Consider the following 11,916-nt stretch of genomic DNA (forward strand, 5'->3'; position numbering starts at 1 on the left):
AACTTCTAAACTCCACCGAGTACAGGTTTCGATACCTTGCTCAGATATGCCCTTTTCTCTGAGTCCACCACATCCCTGAATGCTTGCTCTGCGCTCCCACAATTACACGTGTTAACCTGGTCACAGGGACGGGTTTTTTTTTTTTTTTGCGGTACGCGGGCCTCTCACTGCTGTGGCCTCTCCCGTTGCGGAGCACAGGCTCCGGACGCGCAGGCTCAGCGGCCATGGCTCACGGGCCCAGCCGCTCCGCGGCATGTGGGATCTTCCCAGACCGGGGCACGAACCCGTGTCCCCTGTATCGGCAGGCGGACTCTCAACCACTGAGCCACCAGGGAAGCCCCGCAAACATAGTTTTTATTTCCCTTTAGGAAGGGGAAGAGTGGGTGATATTTGAATCCTGCAGCCACGAGGAAAAAATTGTCATTCAGCGGATTTCTCACCAGCGAGCCAGAGTGTGAATGAGAATTCTTCTGCCGCAGCTGACGGGGCCTTTTTATCCTTCTTGCTATGCGGTTGGCCTTTGTTGCTTCTCCTTTCAGAGACGGAACTGGCATTCCCTCACAACAGAACCTGGCCTCGCTCCTGTCTACTTACTGCTGGCGGCATACAGAGGCCAGTTTTCCCGTCAGACGTAGCTGGTGTCGGGGAAGAGAGTCATGAAAAAACAGCTGCCTCTCCTGCCGTCTCTGCAGGAATTGCTCTGAAGGGACGGGAGGAGATGCTGCTGTGCTTTGGAGAACAAGCCCCTCTGAGAGCTGATCAGAAGCAACAGCCTTTAGGTGTCTCCATCTCCCTCGTTTCTTCAGGGGTAACAGTGTTAGCCGCCTGCTGTGTACCTGGGTGAGCCAGTGAGAGGGAGGAACTGGGCTCTAGAAGCAGAAAGGGCCGGGTTTCAACCCTGGCTCAACCACTTACACGTTAGTCACTCTGGGCTAAAAACTTAGCATCTCTGAACAGGATGTTCCTATCTGTAAAACGGGCTCAGCGAGTGACAAAGTGGAGTTTCATAAAAACTGATCAGGTCAATAGGTGATTACTTAAACGGCAGGTGCTCTGCCAGGGTGTGGGGATGCTAAGATGAATTATGTACATGCCTTCAAGGAACTTATGGCGTATCGAACAGCGGGACGGATTGGAAAGGGGAGGAATTGAAGTCCTAGGGTCTTAAGCACAGTTAGAGTCTTTAGTTGTGAGGTGGTGAGGGCCCGGGCTGTGGTGATGGAGCCAGTGAGGACAGAGCAGAGACGGGTCCACAAGGCCTTTCAGACAAAGGCGGACAAAGCTTGAAGCTGACCGGCTGGATAGTGACAGGGAGGGGGTGGAATTACAGACACCACAGGGTAGCTTCCTTAAGTGCGTTGCTATTTCTGGAAGTTACCAGAACAAAGGGCTCTGTGGTCCAGGAAATTTGGGTAGGACTGTATTAGACACAGATCGACGGCACTTTTATTGCAGGAATCCTCAGGCTGCGGTGTGGATGTGGCTGTGTATCACCGCTGGGGGGAGGGGACAGAACACACAGTGTCTCCCAAGCTTCGGCAGGAAAACCTGCGTATTTATCTGTTTGTCGTTAAGTGGGAGGGGCCTTGTGCTCTGGAAGGATGCTCAGAAGTGCTGGTGTGAAGAGTCAGTTCCACAAGAATGAAGAAGGATGGGCAGCTTCCGGGCTCCCAGGGACGCCGGCGATGTTCACATCCGTCTGAGCACCAGAGGTGGAAGAAATCGAGAAAGCCAGGGAGTGCGGGAGGAGGAATGCGGATCGGGATGGGTGGGAAGTCCACGAAGAGGAAAGAGCGATGCTTAGAGAACAGCTTGGTCTGGGGAATGAGGGGCTGATTGACATGTGTACGTGTATATGTTGAAAATCATTTCGTATAAGCCTCGTTTTTTCCTTACGTTGTAACTTCAGGTTTCCATGTAATCGTTAACAGTTAGCCTGGATTATGACCAGAAACTTAGCTTCGCCTCCTGTCGTGGTTCCAGGGCAGGTCAGAGTGATGAAACCTGTCTCTCCCTGCAGGTCATGTACCGGCGGATCCTGCAGCAGGCGGGCTTCATACAGTTTGCGCAGCTTCAGTTCCTGGAGGCTAAAGAACTCTTCAGGTAATCTGCGGTGTCGGCAGCAAGCCTTCTAAGTGTCCCTCCGTGGTCGGACCTCCACTGTGGCTGTGATGGGAAAGGCCGCCACGGGTGCTGTGCTCCGGCGAGAAGTAGCAAGGCCGTCGTGTGTACACCCCTCGTGCCCCCTGCCCCCCTTAGCCCGAGGGTCACTGTCCTGTGTCTTGAAGGTAGGGCAGATAAGGCGCAGAGTGGTCCTCTAGGAGAGGAGAAGGCAATTCTTTTTTTTTTTTATAAGGAACGTGGAATTTTTTTTTAATTTATTTATTGATTGATTGATTTTGGCTGTGTTGGGTCTTAGTTGCTGCGAGCGGGCTTTCTCTAGTTGCGGCGAGTGGGCTGCTTATTGAGGTGGCTTCTCTTGTCGCAGAGCACGGGCTCTAGGCGTGTGGGCTTCAGTAGTTGTGGCACATGGGCTCAGTAGTTGTGGCTCGCAGGTTCTAGAGCGCAGGCTCAGTAGTTGTAGTGCACGGGCTCTACAGCACAGGCTCATTAGTTGTGGCACACAAGCTTAGTTGCTCTGTGGCATGTGGGATCTTCCCGGACCAGGGCTTGAACCCGTGTCCCCTGCGTTGGCAGGCGGATTCTTAACCGCTGCGCCACCAGGGAAGCCCGAGGAGGCAACTCTTAAAGAGCGTGTTTGACGCCCTGTGAAGGATTCCTAGGAAAACGCGATGGCTCACTTTCCCTTTCCTCCAGAGATTTTACCAAAAGCTCTGAGTTTAGAGAAAGAGCAGGTGCTTCTGGGAAGACTTGAAAAACTGTTCTTCTGAGGACGTTGTAAACGGCACGCTCCTGACCCACCGTCTTAGGAAGCTGAGGTCCCTTCCGCGTGACATGGATCCTGCACGCGTGGGCCTCCCCCTTCACCAGCACCCATCCCACCCCTCTCCCTCCCCAGCCCAGGCCTGTCTCAGCCCCTCCCCCCTCCAGCAGCCCTTCCTCTGGGCTGGGGGTCAGGTGTGCCCTGGGAAGCAGTACTCTTCACGCTCGCTCAGAAGATGAACTTAATTAAACCCGCTGTGATCGCCCTTCAGTGTCCCACGAAGGCATCGCCTGTAGAAGAAGTTTTCCAAATGTTCGCGTAGAACAGATTCCGCACGACTCAGAGCCGTAAGGGAGGAGATGTACACGGGGCCTCCTCCGAATCTGCCTTTGATCAGAGCCGCTGTGTCTCCTGCTGTTTCCCCCCATCTGGGTTTGCGGGGACCCATGTCCCACCGCAGCACTGGAGGTGCCATGTCTGCGGCCGCCGAGCCCTCTGCTCTGTCGTGGGGTCTGGGGGTGGGCGGTGCCCGGCTCGCAGTACTTTGCAGCCCGTGCCGCTGTGGACGGCGTGCAGACAGTGCACCCGTCCAGTGTCGTCTTGTGTGCCTACGTGCACTCTCTTTCTCTTTTTGCTTCATTTAGTTTGACACTGTAATTGCAGAAGCGGCCAGCTCGACGTGCGGGAGCTGATCTCCCTGTACCCCTTCCTGCTGCCCACGTCCTCCTCGTTCACCCGGTCCCACCCTCCTCTGCACGAGTTTGCAGACCTCAACCAGCTGACCCAGGGCGACCAGGAGAAGGTGGCCAAGTGCAAGCGCTTCCTCATGAGCTACCTGAACGAAGTCCGCAGCACGGAGGTGGCCAACGGCTACAAGGAGGACATCGACACGGCTCTGCTCAAGCTGTACACGGAGGCTGACCACGACAGCCTGCTGGACCTCCTGGTCACCGAGAACTTCTGTCTGCTCACCGACAGCGCCGCCTGGCTGGAGAAGCACAAAAAGTGAGTGTTTCTGGCCCCTGGACGCTCCCCCCGAACCCGGGCCTCCCTGCCTGGCCCTTCCCCGCCCCCACCCACGGGAAGCTGTCGTGCAGCTGAGGCACCAGCGTGACTTCTGAGTCGCAGGCATTCATCAGGGGACCACCCGGCACCCTCGGGATCCATCAGCCTCATCACGGTCTGCAGATCCACCGCAGGGGTCTTAGAGGGCACAACTCTCGTGCCAGCTCCTTCCTGACAGATCGTACAGTCATAGGCCTTGTTAGTCAACGGTGTGCTTGTTCAGTGTCCATCTGGGTGGGACTCAGCTGTGTGAGATCCCACACGCGTGTCGGTAAACCAATAGTGCGCTGCAGCCACGGATGGCCAGACTGAATGGACAGATGGGCATCTGGATAAACAGATAGAAAGGGAGGCTTCCGGATCTTGTGGATAAAAGGTTATGGGGTCAAACTCCTTCATTACGGACGTGAGCTGGTCGGCACCCACCCGCTTGCCGACCGGCCACCGGGTACGATGGGGGCCCGTCTGCAGTGATGACGTGGTTAAGTCGGGCAGCTTCTTCATCCTGGGGGCAGGCGGTGGTCTAACCCTTCTAGGCCTTGGGGGGGTTGAGCGCTCCCTGTAAGATTCTTTGTTTGTGACTTTTGGTATGCATTTGACATGGCGGAGGTGCTGGTGAAATTCCACGGAGACCCAGGCTCACGATCCAGACCCTGTTCAGATGCAGGACGTCATGGGCTGGTGACTGGCCTCCACGTGGGAAGTGGCTCATTCAGCCGTTTCCCTCAGTTTCCCGAAGGCACCGTGGAATGGAGTGATTTATTTAGGAACCAGAAAATGCACTGACAGCTCATGGCAGTGACTTGGGGTGGCAGGGTCTGGCGGGGTCAGTGTAACTTTCTAAAAGCTTTCGGGAGAAGAGAAGGGTTCTAGGGAATAGTTCAATATCTTGAGAGGTTGCTCTTTGAGGGAAGAAATCCGATGGCCCCCTGGGGCAGCTTGATCTGGTCACCTGCTGGGGAAGAGGGCCAGGAGAGGACGCACCTGTGAGCGTGGGAGGGTGGCAACAGCTCACAGCCTGGGCAATGCCCGTGTTGTCACCGACCCTGTCCGCTTATAAATGAGGAGGCAAGGGCCAAGGAAGGTAACCTACTCGCTCAAGGTCATACAGTCCCTAAGTAACGAAGCCTGGATTGAAAGTCAGGGCCTGGAACTCTGGGTCCCCCCAGCCTGACTCTCCCTGACCTTCTGTTCTCTGCAGTGCCTGCATACTGTTGGCGTTTATTGCCGTTGAAAATCCTTACCCCAGAATGGCTCAGACAGCATCCCTTCCAAACGGTCTTAATACCTCGTGATAAGTTAATAATGGTTAACTGAAGAGATGGCAAATCACACTAGTATTTGAAGCAAGTTGTAAAGCAATTCCAAATGTGATTTTCCATAGTATCATTATAGTTTTATTTTTTAGCTCATCTTAGATGTGAATACAGTCCTTTCTGGAAATTGATAGGGAATACATTTTCAGACTATAAGTAAATAAACAGAAAGGAGGATCTTTCTGGTGCTTGAAATTTGTTGTTGAACTGAGTTGAATAGCACATGTGGGGCTGGGGGCCCAGGGCCAAGGGCGTCGCTGTGGGGGTACTGCCCGCAGTGGGTGGTCAGGAGAGGGTGCACTTACCCCGAGTTTTCTTCCAGGTACTTTGCACTGGGGCTGCTCTATCATTACAACCACCAAGACGCTGCTGCCGTTCAGGTGAGTTCAAAGGCATCTCAGCACTGTTTAAAAATCACCACCATTTAACTTAGCAACTAAGTTGCTAAGCAACTAAGCCCGTGTGCCACAACTACTGAGCCTGTTTGAAAAAAAATTACAAATTGAAAGAGACCAGTCTTGGCTGATCTACAACCTTTTTTACAAAACAAAAATAGTACTGTTTTAGAAAGTGAATGCTTGAGAAATGTTGGCCAAGGATTTTCTTTTCTTTTCTTTCTTCTATCTTTATTTATGGCTGCATTGGGTCTTTATTGCTGTGCGCAGGCTTTCTCTAGTTGCGGTGCACAGGCTTCTCGTTGCAGTGGCTTCTCTTGTTGTGGAGTACGGGCTGTAGACAGGCGAGCTTCAGTAGTTGTGGCTCGCGGGCTCAGTAGTTGTGGCTTGCGGGCTCTAGAGCACAGGCTCAGTAGTTGTGGCACGCGGGCTCAGTAGTTGTGGCACACGGGCTTAGTTGCTCCGCGGCATGTGGGATCTTCCCAGACCAGGGCTCGAACCCGTGTCCCCTGCATTGGCAGGCGGATTCTTAACCACTGCGCCACCAGGGAAGCCCCAAGAATTTTCTTTTCTTCATCTTTCCATCTCTTTTTTTTTTTTTTTTTTTTTTTTGCGTTTCGTGGGCCTCTCACTGTTGTGGCCTCTCCCGTTGCGGAGCACAGGCTCCAGACACGCAGGCTCAGCGGCCATGGCTCACGGGCCCAGCCGCTCCACGGCATGTGGGATCTTCCCGGACCGGGGCACGAACCCATGTCCCCTGCATTGGCAGGCGGACTCTCAATCACTGTGCCACCAGGGAAGCCTCATCTTTCCATCTCTTTAAAGAACATTGTCAAGACTGAGTTGTTTAAAATGTAAGAAAAATAGGATTTCTTACTGAGCCACAAGACCTGTGACTCCACTGCCTTATCAAAAATTAAGGCTGTGAGTAACAGGTTGTAATTTCCACTGTTAATGTCAATAAGTCTCGCCAGAGAGCTGGGTTGTCATGTCATCTGTGACAAAACTAAAGCTGATCAAGGCCAGTCACTTGCCCGGGTGGCACCGCTGGTCAGCAGGAGAGCTGGGGACTGAGCCAGTGCTCAGGGCCCTGGCAGAGGCTCTCGTGCCCAAATTTCTCATCTTGTCTCTTGTCTTGCATCTTTCGTGAGCGGCCAAGAGCATCAGCTGTGCTCACCAAACTCACCAAGCGTATCCGGTTGCTTTGAGAAATTACCATGGTAACATGATTGTGGAATAGGTAAAAAAAAAAAAAAAGGTTCCCATCAACATACACCCCATGGCTAAGAGCAGATTTGGGTGTCAAAGCTAAAATTTTTATTTTTTTAAAACACCATGTTCTGAGAATTTGTTATAAGTATGTTAATAACATTAGCAAAGCTACATAGACAGGAGTTTACAAAATTGAAATCATATGGAATAAATCACCATATAGGGCAGAAGTTTTTTAATGACACATTTCAATGGCTGTGTGAATAGTTTGTTTGATTTGGGGAATTCAGCGCTGAAGAAACTAGTAACATAAAAAACATTGGTGTGCTGCTACCAGAATTACGGCTGCCTGTGACAAAACGAAAGCTGTTTACACTGCCTGCCTGTTTCCTGGGCCGCCTGCTGGTATGGTGTGGTTCAGGAGTCGGTGTGGTTCAGGAGTCAGTGTGGACAGGTGGGTGAGGACCATGGCACGGACGATGAGCAGGGGGGCTCTCAGGCAGCCCCCATCTCTGCCACACCTCGTGATGCCATTTCATTCTGAGGCTCTGAAAGTAAGATTCAGTTTACAGGGGCTTCCCTGGTGACGACAGTGGTTTAGAATCCGCCTGCCAATGCAGGGGACACAGGTTCAAGCCCTGGTCCAGGAAGATCCCACATGCCGTGGAGCAGCTAAGCCCGTGCGCCACAACTACTGAGCCTGCGCTCTAGAGCCCACGAACATCAACTACTGAAGCCCACACACCTAGAGCCCGTGCTCCGCAACAAGAGAAGCCACCGCAGTGAGAAGCCTGCGCACCGCAATGAAGAGTAGCCCCCGCTCGCCACAACTAGAGGAAGCCTGCGCGCAGCAACGAAGACCCAACGCAGCCAAAAATAAATAAAAAATAAATAAAATAAATAAAAATTATAAAAATAAAAACAATAGTACATATGCACAGTGGAGCATTAAAAAAAAAAGATTCAGTTTACACGGCAGGGAAGTGTCTGGATGAAATATCAAAGGACTTTATTATTAAAATCTACCCTGAGCCCCCATGCAAAAGACAGTAGGAACACCAGGGCACAGGGTCACCAGAGGTTTTGAAAGCACATCAGACTCTCACAGTCCCAAAAGGTCTTCAAAATCAGAAATTCCTGTGACGGAGAAGGCTGAAACAGCCCGGCTGATGGCTGTAGGTGAATTTCTTCTGTGTCCAAACATTGTCAGTGATGATTTTATTTCAGGAAGAGACGTTTTTTAATGCATCCAAGTCTCCTCATATGCTCTATTTACTATTTGTATTACTGTGATCTCATTGAAAAGGAAAGAGAAAGAACCTGGTGCTTTATGTTCCTGATTTCCTGGACCGTGTCCCCTCTTTTTTTTTTTTCATGTGTGTGAAAAAATTAAAATGGATTTAAGCCTCTAAAGTTTCTCCCGCCACTTTGAAATATTGAAAGGCCAGACAAACAAACACGTGCCCTTTCTGAGCGAATTCTAAGAGGTACGTAACCTCCCCTACCTTCTACTTTATTCCTCTCCAGCTGTGGGTGAGCATCGTCAACGGGGATATTCACGACTCCACGCGCTCAGACCTGTACGAGTACATCGTGGATTTCCTCACCTACAGCCTCGACGCAGACCTCGTGTGGCAGTATGCTGACTGGGTCTTGCAGAAAAATCCGGAGGTTTGTGCTTCGTAAACGCATTCGTTCAGGGGCGGCAGGGGGACTGGTGAAGATGGACAGAAAAGTTGATTCTAGGTGGGAAAACAAGCTACACTTTAACCCTTCTCTCCACTTTTTTTCTCCCCCCCCCTTTTAATACATGGCTTGAGCCGTCTGAATCCCAGCTCTCGAGGAATTTCTGCATTTCGGTGCTTCTGCACACCTGTGTCGGGGGCAGGCCACTGTGTAGGAAAGCAGAAGGCACCGCAGGTCAGGTCTTAGCATCTTCTTAAACACCCGTGTGTTGACCCCCATCCCTAACGGCATCTGGTCCCTTGTTCTCTGCGGGCTGGAGAAAGACCAGACTGTTGCCCTGCAGGGCGTGGAGCCGGGCCTGGGGCGCACCAGGCAAACCGTCGCCCTTGCTTCTATGTCCCCAACCCCCTTTGAGGGGGTGGGTTGGGGACATAGAAGGGCCCTATTTTGTTGTTTGTTTTCATCAGTCATTTTACTAATCCCTAAGGGAAATGTAAATCAAAACCATTTCACACCCAGTAGGATGGCTAAAATTTAAAAGACAACAATAGTACACGTTGGCAAAGATGCAGAGGAATTAGAACTCACATTCATTGTTGGTGGGAAAGTAAGACAGTACAGTCATTTTGAAAGACAGTCCGGCGGCTCTATAGATGGTTAAACAGAGTTACATATGAGCCAGCGATCTCACTCCTAGGTATGCATCCAAGAGAAATGAAAACCTTTATTCACATAAAAACTTGTACATGCATATTTATGGCAGTATTATTCACGACAGCCAAAAGAAGGAAAAAACCGTGCCGTCACTTGATGAATAGATAAATAAAATGTATATGCACAAAATGCAGTATTACTTGGCAATAGTAAATGAAAGGGGTTCTTTTTAGTATTTTTTTAAATAAATTTATTTATTTTTATTTATTTATGTTTGGCTGTGTTGGGTCTTTGTTGCTGTTGCGTGGGCTTGGGTCCCACGTGGGTAATGCACACGGTGGGTATGGGCGTTTGGAGAATCGAGTTCACTGAATCTTCAGCCGCTTGTATCTTCTTTCACGTATGATCCAGCAAGGATGATCTAAACGTTACAGAGTTGTTGCTTCACGGATTGTCAAAACCTACCACCAATAAATGTTTGGTTCCTTAGTTTCCGACCCTTTTAGAAGGAATTCCGGCTGGAGCTCTGCGGCATTTCCTGTCTCTGTCAGTGCTTCATCTGCACTGTTTTTCCGAATCGTCATGTTTTTTTGTTTTTTTTTTTAATGTATACCATTTTCAAAGTCTTTATTGAATTTGTTACAATATTGCTTCTGTTTTATGTTTTGGTTTTTTGGCCGCGAGGCATATGGGATCTTAGTTCCCCGACCCGGGATCGAACCTCCAACCCCAGCATTGGAAGGCGAAGTCTTAACCACTGGACCACCAGGGAAGTCCCGCAAATCATCATGTTTTTGACAGTGGTTTTACCCAAAGCGTACAGTGCTCAGAATGAAGATAAGATGGGGTCTTTGCAAAGCATGATAAATAAACTGCTATTCTTCTTTCAGGTTGGAGTTCAAGTTTTCACCAAGAGACCTGTGGACGAACAGCAGAGTAGATTTAACCCAGATGATATCATCAGTTGCCTTAAGAAATACCCGCAAGCCCTGGTCAAGTACCTAGAACATCTGGTCATGGACAGGAGACTGCAGGTGAGGCCCCAGAGCGCAGGCTGAGCTGCGTGGGCTGCGGTGGCATCACCGGGACCTGAACCTGGCCCATGGGTCTAACGTAATGTCTCGTGTTCCCGGCACTCAGTCTGTATGCGTGGGAGGTCAGGGAGGGAGCCGGATGTTGGTGAAAGAGACCTGCGGCCTAAGTAGCTTTTTTTCTCACCTTCCATCTCTTGTCCCCTCCGCTTATATTTTCTTCTCTTTTCCTTCCTTGTTATTCTTTTTTTTTTAGAGTTTTTGTTCCTTGTTGTTATTCTTAAAGGAAATGAGGAAAGCTGTCCCCTTTTTGGAGAATACCTGAATCCCGTGGCCCTTACTTCTCAAAATGAGATATTTTCCCATAGATTTTAGATTCAGCTCCTCTGTGTTGTGGTTTCTGAAAACTCTTGCCCCAGTACGCGTGTTCTGTGGTTGTCCTGTAGCCCCCACTCACCTTGCACGTCCAGTCTCAGGCACCTGCTGGCTGGTTGGTTAGGGGGCGTTCTCTGGGCTCCCCTAGCAACTGCTGTCTGTCTGCTTGTCCTCCTGTCCTGTAGAAGGAGGGGTACCACACGCACTTAGCCGTCCTCTACCTGGACGAGGTGCTGCAGCAGAGGCCCAGCGCCAGTGGCAAGGATGCAGAAGTGACCGAGACGCAGGCGAAGCTACGACGCCTGCTCCAGCAATCCGATTTGTACCAAGTCCACTTTCTGCTGGGTGAGTGCATCTCTCTGCATAAACGTCACCGGCGGGGGTGGGGGGTGGGGGCAGGGACGGAGGTCTCTGTTCGGGGGCAGGGGGTGGGCTGTGAGCCTCTGTGGCACAAAGTCAGCCTCCTGGAGGGCAGGCGAGCCCCCTCGTCCGTCCTCCACCCTCTGGAAACGGATAGGGCCCTTAGCTGATGACACGCAGGCTGCCCTGGGCGTTGGGAGGTCTGCATGTCTGCTGAGACGAGCTGCTTTGAACTTGCTTATTCGGCTTGGAAGCCCTCAGGTCAGTTCCTTCTGAGGCTCCAGCTCTGATCACGGCTTTGAGGGTGGCACTGCCCCCAGCACCCCACTCGGCTGCCCCAGGCTTGGAGGAAGGCGGGGGTCCTGGAGGGCGTCTGGTTTTCATTTCCTCCAGGGCAGAAACCACAGTGTCCATGCTGTGTACGAGCCTCAGAGCAGCACCTGGCAGACTGAACTTGCCTCTTGCGGTATCGGGCACCGTGGAGTGTCCGGGTTGCCCTTACTGGGTTAATGCATTTCTCTTTAGCAGCTTTTAACACCACTCTCTGACCATTAACTACACCCATTCTCACTGTTCGCGGTAGTCGTGTCCTGTAGAGTCTCCACACTGAGTTCTCGGACGCGGAGCCATCGTACCTGGAGGGATGCAGGGTCAGGCTCCTGAGAGCCTCTGGTCACATCATTTTCACCAACCGATCAATATGTAACCTTCTTTATGTGTGTTTCTGCTTAAAGACACCTTATTTAACGTATGTTGTTGATTCGATGACACTGAGCTCGTGGCCAGCAGCACGTGACTCAAGCCTGAATGATGCTCGTGTGACACATGTACTTTGTCCTAAGGCACATGGCAGCCCTCCTGGGAGGCTACGTGGACACCCCTAAACTCTGGGTGTCAAGGCAGCCTGGGTGGCAGAGCTCAGGGGCGTCAAGGCAGCC

At 51.3% G+C, this 11,916-nt stretch overlaps 1 protein-coding gene across 3 annotated transcripts in view; it reads left to right on the forward strand.

The window, feature by feature from the left end:
* The window catches only part of TGFBRAP1 (transforming growth factor beta receptor associated protein 1), a 45,755-nt gene that overhangs the window by 30,837 nt on the left and 3,002 nt on the right, over positions 1-11,916 (forward strand). For all 3 annotated transcript variants that reach the window (XM_027128696.1, XM_027128697.1, XM_027128698.1), the window contains 6 exons: positions 2,021-2,103; positions 3,548-3,889; positions 5,588-5,645; positions 8,400-8,543; positions 10,103-10,246; positions 10,804-10,963. In XM_027128696.1, the coding sequence (XP_026984497.1) occupies positions 2,021-2,103; positions 3,548-3,889; positions 5,588-5,645; positions 8,400-8,543; positions 10,103-10,246; positions 10,804-10,963 (931 nt within the window). The remainder of the gene's footprint in view (positions 1-2,020; positions 2,104-3,547; positions 3,890-5,587; positions 5,646-8,399; positions 8,544-10,102; positions 10,247-10,803; positions 10,964-11,916) is intronic.

The sequence above is a fragment of the Aethalodelphis obliquidens genome, unplaced genomic scaffold (assembly GCF_003676395.1).
Source record: "Aethalodelphis obliquidens isolate GAN/ISIS:26980383/991018 unplaced genomic scaffold, ASM367639v1 scaffold35, whole genome shotgun sequence".
NCBI classification, from domain to species: domain Eukaryota; kingdom Metazoa; phylum Chordata; class Mammalia; order Artiodactyla; family Delphinidae; genus Aethalodelphis; species Aethalodelphis obliquidens.